This window comes from Camelus ferus, chromosome 6, assembly GCF_009834535.1.
Source record: "Camelus ferus isolate YT-003-E chromosome 6, BCGSAC_Cfer_1.0, whole genome shotgun sequence".
NCBI lineage: Eukaryota > Metazoa > Chordata > Mammalia > Artiodactyla > Camelidae > Camelus > Camelus ferus.
This window is the reverse complement of record NC_045701.1, coordinates 42695677-42717543: the sequence shown is the minus strand read 5'-3', so window position 1 is coordinate 42717543 and position 21867 is coordinate 42695677. Positions and strand designations below refer to the sequence as shown.

Here is a 21867-nt window from a genome sequence, read left to right as displayed (position 1 = left end):
TTGTTTGTTTGTTTTTACCACTTTGCATTCTCACCAGTAATGGATGAGACTGCAAAGAATCCTTTTTACTTCTGGTTTCTAAGATCCATGTGAAGAATCTCTTTTTCCAAAGTTACACGGTATTTACATTATGTCTCTGAGGCAAAAATAGTACTTTTCTAGCTCACTGTTTCTGGTTCCAAAAAAGTGATTATAACTTTTTATCTAAAATGCATATTATAAGTAAAAGATATTCTTCAGCCAATGGCTTGCATTTACAGAGTGCATTACATTTTTCAAAGTACTTTCATTTGATCCTCACAGCCATGTCTTGAAGTAGACAGGGCAAGTATATCAGCTCCATCTTCAGATGAGGAAACTGAGAGGAAATACGGTTTAATGACTTTTACATACCCAGATAATGAGTCAAGGGTCTGTTAGTTCACTGGTATTTCTATTAGATACTAAGTTGTTTCCTTTTAACTTTCAATTCTAGCATTTAAATTTATTATATGTTAGTGTTCTTAGATTAAAATATTAGGAATACAGACTTATTATATTTCCTTCACATACAGTAGAAATATGAAAGTTATGTAAGTTCACATTTTAAGCTTATTTTGGAAAATAAAGCTTAATTTGTTTGGATTTAGCTCAAGAATTTTAAACTATAAAGTGCTAACCAAGTCTAAAAAAATTTATTCTGGAAAAATACACCATACTTTAAACTAAAGTAAGATTCAGTTATGTAAGCATAAGTAACAAGTTGAATATAACGAATTATCTTTCAATATAGATGCAATTATGAATTTATAAAATCATAGAAAATCAAATGCAAAGTACCAAAAATGTAATTTCAAGACTGCATTAAAGTTCAAAGGCTTCCTTGGTATTAAACAACATTTCTCTGCATTCTCTAAAAAAAAGTAAGGGGAAAAGTTCTATTCCAAGTATAAAATTTTAACTAGATTGATTCATCCCTGAGAATGGCAACATATGTTTATCCTACCAAGTGGGCTTCAAGAAAATATTAAAGGATGACATTAACAAATGTTATAAATTAAGAGTTCTCAAACAGAAGCAGTGAAATCAACAAGTGTAAATATAAACCCTGATTTTGGTCTCTTTTTCATAATGTAAACTGTTTTCCACAAAACACAATCTGTATGTTTGTCATTTATTTTTGAAGATAAATGCCATTTATTTTTGAAGTTGCAAAATAACAAAAAGACTTTAGACCCACATATAAAAGGTACTCTTTTTATCCTTTTCTGAGACATTGACCTGTATATTCACTTAAAAATGAACACCACATCTTTACGTTATAAATCTTTGTTTTGATCTATTAGTATTCACCAAAGTGCCATTTTATAAAACCTCACACTGAATAGACAAGGCTGGAGGTGACCATCTGCAGCTTTAGAGCCTGCATTTGAATTGATGAAAAGAGCTTTGTGTTTTCATTGCCAAGTTTGATTCTTCCAGTCATTAGGCATTCCCCTCAGATCGCATCAATGAAGCCGTACTCTCTTACACCCATGTGTTAAATTCTCTTCTCCTCATGGTTTCCTTTGCCAGCTCTACTCAAGAATGACTATTGGGCCTTAGCCACATTCTTCTCACAGCTGTGTTAAAAAGAGCATCAGAAAGTCTTCTTAAAACCCATATGTGTATCTGGTCAGTTCTCTGTCTTAGGGTCACCTCACATTGTAGTGTGATTATACAGAGATTCATTCTTGTTCTTGAACTGTGCTACTCCCATCATTCTGGGAAAGATTAGGCCCTCCAGTTGGTAGCAGAGAACTTCTTGGAAGACTGATGCAAAACGCACATTGTTCAGAAGGCAGATTAGTTTAAATTAAGGAAGAAGATGTTTCAAGATTTTAAATATATTTATATGTCATTTTTACCACTATGTAGCTTGTCAAATGGTAACATAAAAAGAAACAACATATGCTTTCATTATGCTTTTAGGATCCTGTTGTAAGTGGCAAAGGAAAAAGTCAAATGATGATGATATTCCAAGAACTATTAGTTTGAATGGTATAAATGCCAAAACAATTAAAAAAATTAGTAAGTTTAGTAAGTTCCAAAATGCTCTTTATTATGTCATTTTTGGAGTTTTATTATCCACTTTTAGTTAGTCTTTCTAGAGAAACACCTGACGAAGCAATCTACAGTAGTACAGCAATTTTTTCCTTTACACTTAGGTTAAGAGCTGAAGGAAAAAACTGTTTGTTGAGTTGCTCAGGACTATATAACAATATAAGAAAGAAGATGGATTTCAGCTGCTTCTGTAAGGTATATTGTTACAGAATGGTTTTTTTTAATCTTTAAATGTAAATGATCAAGGACGAAGTTTACATGTGGACAGTGTTTATGATTTCATAATCTGACAAAGTTACCTTGAAATAAGCAAAAGATTCTTTCATTCTCTATTTATAAAGGGTCAAACGGGCACATGGGAAAAGTCTTTTACTGGGGGTACAATTAAACATGGAAAAATGGGGAGAAATAATCACACATGAAATCTTAGAATCCATGTAAAATTTGTATTTCTACTTGCTCTTGGGTTCAATTTAGTTTTTTTAAATTGTATTTTGGGAATAAAACCTACACTTGGTAAAGAGATGTACATCAGATTAGATGAGTATACTGACAATTTATTAAAAGAAAACTAGACCTTGATTTATATAAATATGTAGACATTTTCTATATCAACAGATAGATATAGTGTATCCACCTGTCTGCATGGTTAATAGAGAAACCAAAGGAGGAAGTTCTGAGTGAGCTATCAAGTATAATGAGGCTGAGCAACATCCAAGCAGGAATGATGAAAACTTCTAAAAATCTAATTTCTACAACAGCTTCCTTTTTTCCTTTACTACAAAAGAAGTAGTTTAATGTATACTAGTGGACAGTGCTATTAAGTTTACTTTTCTAGGACATTCAAATCAATTTATATATCTTAATTTTATCAATTCTAAAACTATCCTCAGGTAAGATGGATGACTTCTCCTATCTTCACAGAAGTACCCTGGAGTCAAAGGCTAATCAGTTAAGAAGGTTTTAAACTGGAGCTAAGCATAGAATCAAGGAAAAGGCTATTGGTTAGATCACATGACCACTCTAAGGAACTTACATTTCATAGTTATGTGTGAAAATCACATTTGAAACGTCTCTGTGGTATAAGAACTCTTGTATTTTTTTCAGCCTGTCAAGTTGTAGTCAAAGTGTACTTGATCATCATTAAGGGGGTTCTGTAATTTCCCTAAAATTGCAATTAATGAAAAACAATAAAAATTCCCACATTTGGTCTTAAACCACAATAGTACGAATCTCTCTCATTTTACCCTTTTCTTTTTCTCTCGTTCATCTCCATCATGATAATCTGAAACATGTTTTGTCTATCTCACTAGGCTGAAATGTGTACTAGCCCAACTCTAGATCACCTATTGGAAGACAGACTGAAACGAAGAAGCAGATCAAATGTAAGAAGCTGTGTTGTAATTTAACCTTTTAGTCCCTACTTTCATGCTCTTTATGATTCATTCCATAAAGTTAACCATAAAAGGGAACTTATCAGGGACAGGGCAGATGCTAAAGTTTAGAGAATCCCTTTTCTTCTTTAGCCTGGATCCTTCACTTTCCACTTCATTGGAATTTCTCTATTTTAATAATCCTACATTAATCCTTCCCTGGTAGAAAGGAATGAGCTAGACAATTAAAACTACGTTTCTTTTTCATGTCAAAATTCCTTGAAGATCAAGGTAAAAGCCTCGATTCCTTAGTTTTTATAAAGAAATGAACATAATTATATCATCTATAAGACATGGTAGGTATCTCTGTATATAATAAAAGTAGCTCTAAGGAAATCTACTTTATGTACTCAATGGATAAGAAAGGTGATCCAATGCACAAATATATAATGAAATTAAAATTTTTTATAAAAATACATACTTGTTTGATAGAGTACTATATGACTTGTATTTTGTAAGTTAAGTATGTATTTAATATAAAACATGCATTATGTTAAAAAAAAACCCCAGAATATTAAATTCTTAAAAAGCAAATGTGTTCAAAAATAAAAATTAAGTATATTAGATTCTGTACATCTTACAATTGTTTAGGAGGCATCTGAGTTCATTTTCTATATATAAATAACAATAAAGCTATATCTGATTAGATCCAGATTTAGAAGGTGCCCTCCAAAGCTGACCGGGGTGTTCAGTTGTACGTAAACTATCACAAATAAATTAACTACTTGACTTTTTATTTGCTAAGGTATGTATCATATTTCATAGAGCTTTTAAAACTCAAACACAAAAAAGATTTTGAAGAATAATTTCCAGAAAAGTTAAAAATCCTCTCATTTATTTATTTTTTCTCTCATTTATAAATAATACTAATAAATCCAAGTCAACTTTCAACATTATATTAAATATTGATTTAAACCTTGTGCTGAATTGAAAAGCTATGAAATGCATTCCCTGATTCAATCAACACATATTTACAAAGTGTTCAGACCTGCCTGGTATTGCCTTGCAACTTACAGTCCAACCACAAATTTATAGGAAAAATATCAAGATAAAGTTGGTAAGAAGTAGAATAATTTTAATAAAATGATAATGCAATTATAAAAAATACAGTGCTTCTTTTCATGTTAAACTGTGTAGGACTATTTTAGCACATTTATTATGGTTAAAATCATATTCTGGTACCATTAACAAAACTAAAAAGTTTAGTAAACTCTTTTGATGAAAATCGTAGACTTTTTTTTTAAATAAGACTAGCAAGCTTTTTTTTTTTTTTAAGTCAAGAAACTGTAGAAATGCTCTGTTCCCCTTCCCAGCACCCAGAGACATCTATTCTGTTTTATAATTCAACCTGCAAACAGATTAAGCAGCTGAGATTGTGGAAAGTATGTTTGCTCTACACTAAGAACCCTTGTGTGACACTATGGCTACTCCCCTGATACCTCGAAGTGAACTACAGACAGTTCTTACTCATCAGCAGGGAAACCAGGCTGAGAATTCACAATTTCTTTGTAACCACAACTTCTTCATAGAAATCAATATTTGGCCAAGAAGCAGGAAAGACTTTTTATTAGTTTTACATGTTCTTCTTTTTTTCCCCCTGTCAATACCTCTCAAAAGACACAGGATGCCCTAGATTTCAAAAGGAAATGTTTTATACTGATCTGTGAAATTTTAATTATGCAATTAGAAATTTTTACTTTAAGTAACTGATGTTTTTAAAGTATGGAAAGAAAGAAAATTCTAAATAGTTAATATATTTTTATTCTTGAAAATGTGATTAAGTTTACATTTTTCCTACATCTCTTTGTCTAATCTATTAATTATATAGTAACAGTTTATGAGGGAATTTGAATCATATCAGTGTAAATCTGACCCACAGTAAAGATGATAAGTGATAAAATTTCATTGTAAAAAGATCTTTGTGAGATCTTCTAACCATATAAGCCTGGTTGTAAATACTTTTATTTTGAGTGAAAATGTGTAGTGTAGGCATGTTAAACATAGTAAAATACGTCTTAAAAATCCTTTGGGAAGCTTTTGTTCTAGGCCACAAGATGCCTATCTGTAGACGGAAAGACAGATGGAAAAATACAGCATAAAGAACCAGAATTTGAAATTCATGTGATAATACAAACATCATTTAATGGACTGGTGTGTCAGTTTTTCCTTTAATAAATGAGAATTATGGATGGTCCTTGGCAAAACTGTTAAGAAGTCTTTTTACAAAGTTCTGTACTCTTAACTTGCTCTTCAGCCTCCACATAACTCGCTGAAACCAAGTGCATCCAGGATGAGCAAAAGAATAAATTTAATAGCTAAATTACCATGTGCTCTTCTTCCACAAACATACACCATTTTTACAGAGACATACATAAGGATAGTAATGCTTAACCCAAAAAAATGGATTTCCATTGGTAAAATTCTAGGCTTTACAATACCTAGGCCAAGAAACTATTTTGGGGTGATGAGGTCTGACATTCATTACATTTTATCCACTAAGTGACTATCTGTCTATGAATACTGGCTAGCTTATGAATGGTGATTCTGTACAACTTTCTAAGTACACTCCAATAGGTTCAAAAGTTCAATAAAAAAATTTTGACTATGAAAGAAAACAAAATATAAATAAAAAATTCTACAATTACTGGAAATATTATATGGTCTCTCTCTACTATTACAGAAGATTTCAGGTCTTTTAAATGTAATTAGACTTGATGCAAGTTGATGGTTAGAACAAGGGTTAAAAGCCAATCACTAGGAAGCACTAGGAAATCCCAGCTCAGAGGAGAGTGGAAGGGTGGTGATGCAAGTGAGGGAGACTGGCAGCAACAGTCATAAAGGCCATGCTTTTCTATGAAACTGGTAAGCTCTGGGTACTGGGTTGGTATAAAGAAAATTTTTATCTAGGGCCTAAAGCAGATCAGAGCACATCTGAAATTTCCCTGTGTATCCATGACCTGAACTGCCTTTACTTTATCCTGTCATTCTATCAAACTATTAAATTGTTCACATTCACATGTTCATAAGCATTTATGGAGTCCCTACTTTATAACAGGCATCCGTCCAAGTATTTGGAGGCAATGGGGATTCAAAGATGAATAGAACACTGTCTATGTCTTAGAAAAGCTCAATGATGATGATGATGATTTTGCAGGGAGTAGAGTAGACAGGAAACATGCATAGAACACCTATAACACCCAGCTGATTAAGTCCATAAAGGTATGGACTAAGTGGTAGAAAGCATTAAAGGATGAAAAAATAAAGATGCATCATAGGGGTAACATTTAGACTGGAATTTAAGGAGCAATAAAAATCTGACCAGGTACTAAAAGGGAGGAATATGTTCTAAGAAGAAGAAACAGAATGTGCAGATATATTGTGCTAGGAGTCACAGGAGAAAATGATGCTAGAAAAACAGGAGGTGGCCAGTGATAGGTCTCATATGTCAGGCTAAGTTGTTTAAACTTTAACTCATAGAGGATGAAGGGCCCCTGACAGATTTTAAATAGGGAAATAATTTAACCTGATTATGTTTTAGCAAAATTAAACTCTGGTGGCAGTGAGGAAGATACACTTGACAGAGCTAGAGGCAGGTAAACTAGTTTTATGAATATTTCAACTGTCTAGAGGAATGATTATTTCAATAGTTATGAGGAATGGTGAGGGCTTGAATGAATGCAATTAACAAGTGAGGAGGTGGAGGGAATCAGGAGATACTTAGGCAGCAGACAAACCAGGGACTGATGGCAAAGTGAATGTGAATGATAAGAAAGTGAGGGAACAAGGGCAGTGCTGAAACTGCTGAAGACTACTAACGGGGACAGAAAATACAGGAGAATGGGGGCAGCTTCTTTTCAGGGGAGAAATTTCTAACAAAAAACCCATGACAACACACAGAAGAGTGTGATTTGCCTTTCTAGGAAGATGTAAAAGACTTTGTAGAGAAAAGGTAATTGAACTAGTCTTGCTAGTTTGATGAATATGATGATACTAATAATCTATGGAATGCTTATAATAAAGTAATTGGCACTGAACTAGGCACTTTTACATATTATCCAGTTTATTCTTCACATCAACTCTGCCTATGAAGCCAGTATTACTGTCCAACTTCTTTAACTGAAAAACTTTTGCTTCCTGGGGTAAGTAATTTGCCCCAAATCTCACAGCTAATAAATAGGAAGGCAGGGATTCAAACACAGGTCTGTCTGACTTGACTACAAAGCTTGCCTCTATCTTCTATGCTGCAATGAACCTCACAGGATGAATAAGCTTCTTTCTCATAGGGGAAAAGGGCAAAAAGCTCCAAGCAGAGAGACCACATATACAAAAGCATTTAGTTTTGAAAAAGTAGTGCCCTTCTGAAAAATGAAATAGTGCAGTATGAGTGAAATTACAAGAGAAGGAGGGACTATGCAACATGCAGTGTTCTAAAAGCATTACATGTATTATCTCATCTAATTCTTATAACGTTGTACGGTAGGAGTATTACTGTCCACGTATTGCCGTCCACATCAGCACAGTGTGTTATAATAAAATGTTCAAGTTCACATACCTATACATTCTCAATTCAGAGCCTTGGCTTTTAATTGCCATGCTGTATTGCTGAAGGTATATAAGCGCTTTTACTTATTTTTTTTAACTATGATCATGTATTAGTTTTATAATAAAATATAATTAGGAATGGGTCATTGAACTTAATACTTAGGAAATTACTGGTAATCTTAAAAAGAACAATTTTAGTATAAGTGCACTGAGTAGCAGGGGAGTAAATGAAAATTGAAAAATTAGAGACAGTGAATACAGATCAGAAATTTAAGAAATTTGGTTATGAAGGGAAAAGGGGAAATGTGTAACTTTTTAGTTTAAATTTTAATTATTGCCTGATATAGTTACAAAGGACCTTCAAAAATAATAGTTAATAATAGTAATTTCCAATTACATGGAGAATATTAATACCATCTAACAAAGTCTTATAAGTCTTACTGGTTTCCTGGAAGGTTATTGTCTTATATCCAATAAAATAGGCTGATGCCCACATTAACTACAATGAACGTATAGTGCACACTTGAGGGCAATTAAAAATTAAACATAGTATATTGAATATGAAAGGAAAGCATGACAATATTTCATCTAGGTCTTATTGCTAGAAATCAGAAAAAAGATTTAACATTTAAATTAAACACAACTCTTGTAAATGATGTAACTGTTGCACTTAAAATCTGTCAACTTCAACTCATTTCCATTAAAAAGTTTTCATTTGTCTATTTTTAAATATAAGAATAAAGACAATATAGTGAGTTTTTCAAAAGGTTAAACTTATTCAATTTAAAGCACTATCTGAGAAGACGTTATTTCTAATTGTTGGGGTAGAAAGCTATTTCTTTTACATAATAATAGTTGATGAGATCTAAAAAATAAAAGTTGACTACATTTCCAAAGATTTTTTAGAAATCTAATTGGTCTCTGGGAAACAGTGTTTTAGGGAATTTCAGTTATGCATAGAAATAAAGGATTAAATATAAAGAAAATTTTGAAATTTTTAACTATTGGTAGATTTTTAGCAAATAGAGTTAAATCAGATCTTGACTGACAAAAGGAAATGAGATCTATCTATATGTATCTATCTTGGTGATCTTAGAATGTTAGCGTACATTGTGAATAATTGGATACAGTCCTGACTGAATATAACTTAATCTATAAACCTGTAAGAATATAATACCATAAATCATTAAGTTTCAAGGTACTGACACTGATAGTAAAGATTACTATGGATAATTCTTAATCTGTCTTAAAACAGTATTGACTATAAATTTTCCTGACCTTGGGCTATTCAAAATATAATTTCAGGGATGTTGGGGAAATGTTTGAGATGGCTTATTTTCAGGTAAAAAGTAGTTAGAAGTAAGAAACCTTGAAGTTAGCACTACTTCTTCATACTGTAAAACTGAAAAAAAAAAACATTAAGGAATAAGGTATGTTTTAGAAATTGATGGTGATTAGGTGTAGGAATGATGTAATGCTGTTAACAATAACATGAAGAAGGGCTCAGTTAAAATGACAAATTCTATTACATTAAAGCTGTCTTAGAAAATTCTGCTATGGTGTTCAAATCCCACAAATTAACAAGTGACTTCTTTGTCTGATAAGTTATTTGTTAACATTTTGCTAGCTATCATTAAGGACTGACTCATTATGTACCTTTATTTAAATTTTAATAAAAATGCAAAGATCATTGAAAATAAACAAGTATAATCATGCACTTTGAAACGCTGTATTGAATACTTCAGAAGAACAGCACAAGAAAATTAATTTCACTGTACTGGATTCTATGTGCCTAGAGTTCTCAGGATGCAAGGTCAGTGATGATCTCAACTCAAACAGGATTATTGTGAAGCTAAATGAGTAAAGCTGGTAACTTGACTGCCTCTTCCCCTTGCTAATAACTTTATCTATTATCTATGAAATGATTTTAATCATACGGCCTCCATGAGCTCATGAAGATCAATTATTAAATAAAAGTGGTTTGCCCTACATAGTAACCATGATTCCCAAATAAATGACTTTTTGACCCCAATATGGATATGATAAGCAATCAAAAAAGTTCTTTTGGCTCAATCTACTTTCGTCTTAAACTATTAATAGCATGAACAATAAATAATATATTATTCAGTTGCCAAAAGAAAGTGCTTGTGGTTTATGCTTTTGAAATGAAGTAAGACCATTTTACTTACTTCTGAACTTTGTCATTGGCCGCTCGGGAAGCCTCTACGGCGTGCTGAAGCTCTAATTCCATGTTTGCTCGATCTGTCAGAGCCTGCTGCAGTTGGGTAGCTAGTTCGTCATTTTGTTGTTGGGTGATGGAAACAATGTTCTCTCTATTTTTTAAAGCTTCTTCATACGTACTAAGGGTATGGTTAAACTGATCCTTCAGATTTTCTTCTTGGGATAAAGATTTGTGGAGACTGAGAAAATATAAAAACAAATAATTTAAACCTCAATATGTAGGCTAACTGACCAATAAAATCCTTAATGAAAATCTCCAGTTAGAAATATCCATTTCTAAAAAATCAATAAAGACATACTTAGATGGGTAAATGAAAATCATTTTTATATCACAATATTATACTTTGTAATTGTCCGTATCTCTGCTTCTAGGCTGAAAGCTACCCAGACAAATGATTATCTTTGCTACCAAAGCATACAAAAAGATGCTGCAAGATGTTAATTTAATTATATCAGTGTAAATATTACATTCAATTTTCTTTAAAAGGAATAGCAAAGAACTGGAAAATAAGGCATCTCTAGGTAAATAAAAGAATATAATAAGCTGACTGCAAAGAAGTGAGAAGTAAGAGAGTAAGCATCAGTTTAGCAGATCCTGGGTCTTTTCCACTGAACACTTAATGAGAATGAATGAGGTTTGTACAAATACTGATTAGCCTTATACACAGCATTTTCTACTTGTCACAGTTGAGATATAAATGAAGTTAAAGTCACTAGTCAGACTGCACAGAAATAATGTGTATGCAGATATATTTTCTTTTTGTTAATGAATCTGATGCCAAATACATACACTCATTAAGTCATACAGAGAAACAGCATATAAATTAATACTAAATGAATGCAGAAGAAAATGCAGACAAATAGAATCCTAAAATGCTAAAGGTCAAATCTTTGATATGTCATTACACCTACCACCTGAGGTTATTTTGAAATGGCACCAAGGACCTCACTCAATTAAATAAAGACATTTTGAAAATATAAATATTTAATAAGGGAAATTTAAAATCCACACAGGAGATGTTCTTTTTTTTATTAAATAAAATCATTTCAGTATATGCATACAAAGGAAATGTCGATGGGAGACTTGAAGTAAAACAATCTAACTGTATAACACAGACTGATAATGTTGAAAGAAAGTAATATAATTCTTAAAGCTCCAAAAAGCTAGTCAGGGAACTTTAGCTCTGGCTGAATATCTCTTCTGATACTTCATTTAAAACTGTCCAAACTAATTACAGATTTCTTCTTTTTGCATAAGTAACCTATAAGCCTCTCCAGGGTGCTCACTTTGGAGAAGGTGTCACACAGAAATAAGGGGGCCCTGAGATGGGGACAGTTAGCATCCCAAAAGAAATCATTTCAGGATTCAAATTAGTCCCTAAGAAGTAAGAATGCTGCTAAACTGTGGTCAGCTGATTACTAAACATGAAATAAGAATCACCCGGTGTATAGTGCCAGGTTTGCAGAGTGCAAAAAAAGTATCTTACTTCATGGTTTTCACCTTGTTACGTATCTAACCCTTATTTCAGTCTTCTCGTTTCTTTCTACCAATCCGTACGCTTAAAGACACCTGTCTCTTGCTCATTTTCCTATTTTTTCCATGTTCCCTCATATTTTCTGCATTCTTCCAAGTTCCAATTTCTTTCAGTCCACTCTCTTTGTCTATTTGAAAGATCCAAGAAAGAAAGAAACTAAAAACAAACAAAACAACCTTTAAAAAGTCTATGTTCTTCACCTTTGAATGTCAATTACATTTTAAATTACATAAAATGCACAAATCTAAAGTATTCAGCGTGACAAAATGTAAAGAACAAAATACAGAAGAAATGCAAAAGACGACTCCAGTCCCCCTAGTTGATTCCCTCTCCAAAGGTAAACACTAATCCAACCTCTATCAAGATAAATATTGCCTGTTTTTGAACTTTTTGTCTGACTTGTTTTGCTTAACATAAGGTTTATGAGACTCATCCTGTTGTTGCATGGAGCTCTTTTTTTTTCAATTGCTATGAAGTATTTCATTCTATAAATATATGGCAACTAATTAAACCATTCCGTTGTTGCTGGTATGAGTAATTCTTCTAAGTGTCTTTTGATGGACCTAAGTACTCATTTCTTATTTTTTTTTGTTCAGTTTTGGAGTTCCCCCCTAAGCTTTACTGAGATATAATTGACATAAGCACTCGTTTCTGGAGCAGAATTTCTCCATAGGGTATATGTATGCTCAGATTTAGTAGATACTGCAAACAGTTTCCCAAAGTGGTCGTATCAATTGACATTCCCATCAGCAATGGAGTTCCAGTTGCTCTACGTGCACCCTCAGAGTGGCACTGCCAATTCAGTGGGGGTGCAGTGATACTTCTTTCTCTTTATGTTGTCTTTTGATGACTGTAAGTTCTTAATTTTAAAGAAGTCCAATTCATCATTGTTTCATTAATGGCAGTGCTTTTTTGTGTCTTGTTTAAAAAATCTTTGCCTACCCTATTCCTATATATTTTAATCTTACATATACACTCGTCATTTAAATAACTAACAATAGGCCAGCTTAATTTGAGAATTCTGCATTTGTCTATGATGTCTAAAACATCGTCCAGTATACTACAACCAATTAAATATTACGAATCAATGGCTCAGTTTAAAAAATTGCACCATTATTAAGACCAATGTTATACGAATTTAATTTCCTAATCATTCATTATTTACTAGTCCTCTATCATTTAATCATGTTTTTGGGCAAATTTATACTACCTGATTTTAATTTTTCTCTCAGATGGACTGTAACTGAGACCCTTTATTCTCAAGCTTGAAAAGCTATTCATCATTCAAAATGCCTTTGGAACCTTTAAATTCCCACCAAGACTTTCTCAAACGGAAACAGCAGCTGGAGAGATCTTTTAAAAAGATAAATTAATGTCACTTAAAATCCCGCAATAGCACCCCATTACACCCAGAATAAATCTAAAATAATAACATATTACATAACTTAACTTACTAAACCTCACAACAACTTATGAAGGAAGTCCTATTAATATTACTTTTTTACTAATGAAGAAACTGAAACAAAGAGAGATAAGTAATCTAATTAATCTCACACCCCTAGCAGAGACAGAATCTGAACCCACACCATAGTCTTTTTCCTAGGCTGGAACATTCCCCTACTTGCCATGGGCTACAAAGCCCTCTGTCATCTGGCCTCTCTATCTACCACCTTCTAGCAGACATTCCATTTCTCAGGTACATCAAGCTTTTCCTGCTTGAATCATTTGTTTGGAATGCCTTTCCCTCCACGCTTCTACATGACCAACTCCTACTCATCCACTAGGGCTCAGCATAAATACTGCTTTCTCAGAGAAACCTTTTATGACTCGTCCATCTAAATTTTGACGTTCCCTCTTTGCTATCCTGTCTCAGAGAACCTCCTCTTTTCCTTCTTAGAACTTATATAATGGTTCGTAGTTTTCCTCAGTTTCATCTTGTGATTTGCTTCCCAATTCCAACATATTAAATTACATAGGGCAATTTTATTTTATGGCCAGAATGCATTCCTTAAGAACTTTAATAAATCAAATGTTTAGAAATCTATAACCACTGAAGCACATTTTTGTTTTAGTGCTGTTTTCTCCCTCAGAATGCTCTTTACTAAACCGACAAGAGAGCCACATTGTTTAGCTTTCTCCAGTCATATCACATTTAACCTCTTCCCAAAGTTATTAATTTTCAGATGCATTTTCAGCATGGCAGCAGCATTACAGTTTAATGACACTTAAGTTACATTGTATGGGGAAGTATTTTAAGTTATAGTAAGAATAAATAATAAACAGCAGAAAAAAACATTAAATCAGTCTTAGAGGTTAAATCATTCTCAGAAATAGTGTAGCTCACACAGTATTGACATAGGATGGTAACTATCTCTATCATGAAGATAATGAGGTACTATCATAAACAATTCAATTCACTTCTCCAGTTTTGTAATTATGTAATTCGTAATGAAATAATTTTTCTAATTTAGTATGGAAAGTCAGATGTTTAAAATGTTTTTACTCAGTAATCTTTCATATTATAATTCAAATCCACATCAAAGGACACTATGCCTTATCTCCTATGCTGCTTATTACCACATTGAGTCCAACAGCAGGCCTACCTAGGCATTATACCAGTAAGTAGCATGTAATAGATTCCTCTCTGTAGTGGTTTCTGTCTTCATTTCAACATCTCCTGATCTATTTCCTCATGTCTGTGGTCCTAATTGTTTTCCTGATCCCTGACTCTCTGTGCTGCCTCAGCTTAAAATACCTTGGAATTTTCAGGTTTATGACCCACATTTCTGTTTTGCTTGTCGATATTTATGTTCCTCTCAGCTTGTCTGCTTATCTGCTTGTTCAACTCTCTCGCAATTGTAATGTCACACTCAAATTCATGTTAGTCTTGCAACTAGTACTTTTCCATTTATACCAAGTTTTGATGCTACTTTTCCTGGATTCTTGTCTCCATGATCAACTATTTCTTAAGTCTTCCATGAGGTTACCATCCAACAATATGTACTTACTATTCTGCTCATGCTTCATTTATTTACAGTAATTCCTCAGTCAATTGTGTTTTATATATATGTGTTTTGCTTTAACTGAATATTTTTGAATTAAAAATTTAGAGGTGAGGTGTTACAGTAAAGACCAATAGTTCTCCACTGGGAGTAATTTTGCCCCTCAGGGGATGTTTTGCAATGTCTGGAGACAGTTTTCACTGTTACAACGGGAGGAGGGATGCTATTAGCATGTAGTGGGTAGAGGCCAGAGATGTTGCTAAACATTTTACATAGCAGAGGACAGGCCCCCACAACCAAGAATTATCCAGCCTATTCTGTCAAGAATGCCAAACCTGGTGTAAATGAAAAGATGCCAGATCTGGGCTCTGAAGTAGATTCAAATTTCAGTCCTGTTGTTCACTGTATCTGACCTCGGGAAAAATACTTTACCCCTTTGAGTATTACTTTCTTCAAATCTAAAACACTGAGAAAAACCTCACTGAGTTCCTATGAGAACAAAATGAGGTGATCTATCTATGTGGACATATCTAGCATAATACTTGGCAAAAACCAGGCATTTGTACATGCGTAATTTTTTAAAGAAATAGTTTATTTCTAATTAATTTTGTGTAAGACTTACACAATACGTAGACATTTTATAAATACTTGGATGAAAAACAATTGCTTGTTGCTACAGATTTTTCATGAACTGGGAGAAGTAAAGTAGTTTTCCTAACCTTTATTATTTACTGATAACATTATTAAATCATTCTAAAAAAAGAGGCAGGTTTGGCTTGTTTTACTGAATTAAAATAAGTAAAGACAAAACAAGTATGGAAAGCAGAAGTATGTGTTATGTTGTCCTAAGTACACATTTTCTGAAAGGACAGTGTCTGTTTTTACTTCCTGGTTTATTGCATCAATTAATTTGATCTGAGTTTCTGACTTAATGTGATTGCCTTTTCTCTGAAGAACTTTTAACATTTTTTGCAAGGCAGGTGTATTGGTGTCAAATATCCTCAGTTTTTGTCTACCCAAGAAAGTTTTTATTTCTCCTTCACTTTTGGAGGATAATTTCACTGGATACGGAATTCTAGGCTGATGTCCAAAGTTTTATTTAGTCTGGCATTCAAAGTGCTCCAGAAATCTGTCCTACTATTCTTTCCAGAATTCTTGCTATCTACTCTATCAAAAATTTTTTATTCCAGCCAAATGGAAATATAAACTGTTCTTTACAAATACCCTCAGACTTTTCACTCTGGATTATTGCTCACACTGTTGCCTCCACTCATTACCCTTCAAGATCCAGATGAATTGCCACAACCGTCATGAAGTCACACCCCCATATCCTGCCCAAGGAGACACTTTCCTCTAAGCTCCCAGGCCATGTCCCTTATATTCATCACTTTCTACTACACCTTATAGCTAATGAATACTTGTTTTATCTTCTCTAATGCTATTGAAGGAAGGGACCATGTTTTACTCTTCTTTGTTTCCTTCTAGGGCCTAACACAGTGGCTTTTTTATAAGAGAGAGACAAAAAATACTTATTGAACATTGTTGCTTAAATGCTCTGTTTTAACAACTGGGCTCTAGTATCACAGAAAAGTCACATCAATTTTATTTCCCTTCCTTTTCTCCTTATACTTGTGCACAGCCCCACCCCATATTCTCCACTGTGTTCTATCACCCGCACTCCATTCCATTCCATTCCATTTTTGAGGAATATTTTAAAACCAACCCTTTTATTTTGAGACCATTGCAAATTCACATGCAGTTGTGAGAAATAATACAGAAAGATCCTTGGTACCCTTTACCACTTTCCCCCAATAGTAACATTTTGTAAAATTATAGTATAATAGCACCATCAATATACTGACATTGATACAGTCAAGAAACAAAACAGTTACATCACCACAAAGATTCCTCATGTTTCCCTACTTCCTTACCACCTCCTTAGACCCTAACAACCACTGATCTGTTTCCCATCTCTATAATGATAATTCAAGAGTGTTATATAAATGGAAAAGTTTGGGGATTGTCTTTTTTTCACTCAGCATAATTCTCTGGCGACTCATCTAGGCTGTAACACATATCACTAAGGCGGTAATATGCTTTTCTAAGGAATTGGTTTGCAATTTCTAAGTTGTTATTTTTATGTATGTAGGGCTGTTCATAGTAATCCCTTATTGTTTTTGTCTCTGTAAAATCTATAGTGATAGCCTTTCTGTTCATTCCTGATATTGGTACTGTCTTCTCTCTGCTCTTATTTGCTTCTTTCTGTTCTTATTTTAAATATTTTCTTCCTCCTGTTTGCTTTGCATTTATTTTTCTGTTCTCTTTCTAGAGTCTTGAAGTAGGACCTTAGACTGTTGATTTGATACATTTCCAATTTTCTGAATGTATGCATTTAGTGCTATAAATTTCCCTCTCAGCACTGCTTTTGCTGTGTTCCACAAATTTTGCTATGCTGTACTTCCATTTTCATCCACTTCCATATATATTTTTAAATTTCCTGTGAGAATACTTTGACTAAAGAATTATTTAGCAATGTATTGTTTAGTTCACAAGTATTTGGAGATTTGTCACATCTTTTACCACATAAGGTAACACTTAAAGGTTCTAGTGATTTAATGTGATTATCTTTTTTGGGGGGGTCATTTTTGGCCTATTACAAGTAATAAAATTGATAAATCTCAAGCCAGGCTAACCAAGAAAAAAGAAAGAGAGAAGATACAAATTATTAGGATCAGAAATGTAAGAGATGTTATCATTGCTGACCCCAGGGACACTAAAAGGATAATGAAGTAATGTTACAAAGAACTCTATGTCCACACAGTTAATAACTTAGATAAAATGGACCAAATTCCTTGCAAGATACAAACTACCAAAACTCATACAAGGAGAGATAGATAATCTGAAAAACCCTTTATTTATTAAAGAAATTGAATCAATAATCAATAGCATCCCCCCAAAAGAAAGTATGAACTCAGGTGAGTCATCAAACATTTAAGGAAGAAATGATAACAATTTTCTATAATCTCTGCCAGAAAATGTAAAGAGAGGAAACACTTCTTAACTTAATCCATGAGGTCAGTATTACCCTAATACGAAAACCAGATAAAGACATAACAAAAAAGGAAAACTTACGGAATAGTAACTCTCATGAAGATAGATGAAAAATCCCAAACAAATTACTAGCAAATCAAACTCAACAAAGCAGACAAAGAACTATGCACTATGACCAAGCAGGATTTATTTTATGTATACAACATTCAAAAATCAACTAATGTAATCCATCACAAAACAATTTAAAGAAGAAAAATCATTTGAACATATCAATAAATGCAGAAGCACTGGCAAAATCTAATGTCCATTGATGATTAAAAACTCTCAGCGAACTAGAAAGACAGAAGAAATTTCTCAGCTTGATATAGAACATCTACAAAAAACCTACAGTTAACATTATACATAATGGTGAGAAATTAGATGCCTTCTCCTAAAGATTAGGACCAAGGCAAGGATGTTTCCTCTCACCACTCCTGTTCAACAGAGCATTGGAAGGCCTAGTTAATGCAGTAAGACAAGAAAATGAAATAAAAGGTATACCAATTAAGAAGGAAGAATAAAACTATCTTTTTTCACAGATAACATGATTGTATATGTAGAAAATCTCAAAGACTCATTAAAAATAAAACAACAAGACTCCTGGAACTAATAAGTGATTATAACATGGTTGCAAGGTCAATATAAAGTCAACTGCCTTTCTGTGTAGTAGCAGTGAACAATTTCAATTAAAAATTAAAATATAATACCACTTATCTTACCACACTCCAAAATGACATATTTAGATATAAATCTAACAAAATATGTACAGGATCTACACAAGGAAAACTCTGATGAAGGAGATACCACTTATACCTATTGGAATGGTTAAACCCAGAAAAGTAGTAACATGAAATTCTAATGAGGATGTGGAGCAACAGGAACTCTCGTTGATTTTGGTGGTGGGAATGCAAAATGGAACAACTACTCTTTAAGACAGTCTGGCAGTTTCTTATAAAGCTAAACATAATCTTACCATATGATACAATGGTGGTGCTCCTGTTTACCCAATAGTAATAAAAACCTATGACTACACAAAAACCTGCACATGAATGTTTACAGCAGTTTTATTCAAAATTTCCCCAAACTGGAAGCAATCAAGATATCTTTCAGTAGGTTAATATATAAACAAACTGTGGTATATCCATATAATGGAATATTATTTAGTAATAAAAAATGAGCTAGCAAATCATGAAAATACATGGAGGAATCTAAAATGCATATTACTTAGTGAAAGAAGCCAGTCTGGAAGGCTATATACTGTATAATTCCAACTAAATAAAGTTGTGGAAAAGGCAAAACTACAGAGAAAGTAAAAAGATCAATAGTTGGTCAAGAGTTCAGGGGGAGGCAGAGAGGGATAAAAAGGCAAAGCACATGGCTTTTTTAAGTGTTGTGAAACAATTCTGTATAACACTGTAACACTGGATACAAGATGTTCTGTATTTTTGAAAACCCACAGAACTGCACAACACAAGAGTGAATCCTAACCTCAACTATGGACTTTAGGTAATACTAATATATTAATATGGTTTTATTAATTATAACAAATGTGCCACACCAATTCAAGATATTAATAATGTGGGAGGAGGTATATGAGAACTCTGCACATCTCAATTTTATTGTAAATCTAAACTGTTCTAACAAACAAAATCTATTAAATCCCACTCCTGTAACACACATACAGAGAGGTAATGAAAACTGGCTAACCACATGTTCAGTAGGAATGGAAAGTGACATGAGATAGAAAGAAACAAGGGCAAGATTGGCCAGCAATGGCATAATGTCCAAATCAGACCTGAATCCAGCCATGTCTACTATAGTTTGTTTGTAAGTGATAAATTGAAGCACCTCCATAGGGTAAGCCCTACCTGTGATCAGATATGGCATTTATGTAAGCTGCTAGATAATAAGCTGTTAGAAATGGTATAGAAGAAATCCTGGCACAATGTAGAAGGTTGGACTCAGTCACCTTTAGATATAAGTGATCTCACAATGCTGAGGCCTAGTTAAATGCCAAATATCACAGTTTGTCATCTTAATTCTACTGAGATGGGTACTCAGTCTAAGAACCGTCACAAAGGAAGAGTGTCACCTGAATGAGGGTAAGTTCTAGATAAAAAGATTTTTGAAGAGCTGGGCACACACCCTCACTAGCCAGTTTCTTAGCAAATGGCTGAGTAGTTTGCTCAACTAGTGGAAACTATACTTCATACCATCTGTGTGAATAAATGATTATACTACAAATGTTAAAATAGCAAATAACCAACTGTTCCTACATAGGGTAAATAATTTTCAATTTTATTGAGGACCTAAGTGACTTCCTTAGGAAAAGTAAATTAAATCCTATTAAATAGAGAGTTTTATTTCACATTATATACACAGCTTAGGATAAGCAAAAATGGTGATCTCACCTATGAGATCTAAATAGATTCATTTCATAAGACAATCACAACCCTCACAGTGCTGGATACAGAGCTGAACAGTTACTTGATTAACCGAACAGGGTTTTGTCAGTTCACGCATATTGGAAGCACGTGCTCTGCTTTACTTGGAATTGGGTGGCTGCACTGTGACACATCAGGCCCTGCTGCCCTCACTCATGTAAATGAATGACTACTGTGTGCTGGGCACTCTGCTAGAGCTAGAGCTAGAAAACACACATTTCAAGCTACTATAAATGCTATAAAGGAAAGGATGTGACGTTTGAGTTGAAATTTAGAGACAGAGTAGGTATTAATTAGAAGAGAGGTGAAGAGGAATTTTAGGTGCAGGGAAGAGCATGTCCCAAGGCTTTACAATAAGAGAAAGGGTGGCTCATGAGCTCAATGAAGTCCAGTTACAACTAGTGTCAGTACCAGTGAACAAGTGGTTGACATTAGCTCACGTAGGGCCTTCTTGGAACATGAGGAGGATTTTGGTCTTTGTCTGAAGGCAAACGAGAAGCTGCTGAAGGATTTTAAAGAGAGGGGAACAAGAATTGTTCTGGTCTGGCTAGGAGGTGTTTGTGTCCTACATTATAGGACAAACAGCCTCCAACCGCCAAGACTCACTTTCTTCCTTCTCTGAGTGGGATAGTCCTGGAATTTCAAGAGAACATGGAACTACACTGAGGCTCAAATCTAGGAAATACAATAAAGTTCTAGAACTCACCTTTTATTCATTTACTTGGGCCAGATATACTACTTACGAAGATTTTTTTGTTTTGTTTTTCTAGCAGGGATTTGGACTCATTAGGTTCTAAAGATATTCCAGTCTGGTCTAAAAGATGGGGTTTCTCTTGGAACTAGTTTGGGATCATCTTACTTAGAATTAAATTGTCTGAGCTCACTGTCTTTACCTCAACTTCAATTCAAGGCTCTGCCATCTGCTCTGTCCAAAACTGCTCCAATGATCTTGTTGCTCAGTATAAAAAACACCTTTTAATCTTTATGTTATTTGACCTACTGGAAGCCCATTCTTTCTGGAAATGCTTTCTTTCCACGCTTTCCATGAAAATACACTTCTGGTTTTCTGCTTCATCGAAAGTATTTCTTGATGCTTCTCAATCTTATCTGGGAGCTTCTTTTCCTTTATCTAACCCTTAACTGTTGATGTCTTCTCTTCTCATTCTAGCCACTCTCTCTCGATTTCAACTCACTCTCATGACTTAAGTCAGTCACATCAGTAATGACTTTTAACTCTGAGGTCTTTCTCTCCAGCTCAGATTTCTATCCTGAGCACCAGATCTACACTACCACCTAGGAGACATCTCTGCTTGACCATCTTGCAAATATTTACAACTTAGTATGTCTAAAACTAAACTCCTAATCTCATTTTATACCCCTCTACAAATCAGCCCTTTCTTTCCCTCCTTTCTCACTGGGCACCACTCTTAACTTAGTGTTCAAGCTCAAAGCCTATTCATCATCCTTGACATCCATTTCTCAACACACAATCTTATCA

The 21867-nt window shown here is 33.8% G+C and overlaps 1 protein-coding gene across 5 annotated transcripts in view; it reads right to left on the bottom strand.

The window, feature by feature from the left end:
- MIPOL1 (mirror-image polydactyly 1) overlaps window positions 1-21867 on the bottom strand; it is a 245574-nt gene that overhangs the window by 19493 nt on the left and 204214 nt on the right. For all 5 annotated transcript variants that reach the window (XM_032481908.1, XM_032481911.1, XM_032481910.1 and 2 more), the window contains one exon: window positions 10247-10477. In XM_032481908.1, coding sequence (XP_032337799.1) covers window positions 10247-10477 — 231 coding nt within the window. The remainder of the gene's footprint in view (window positions 1-10246; window positions 10478-21867) is intronic.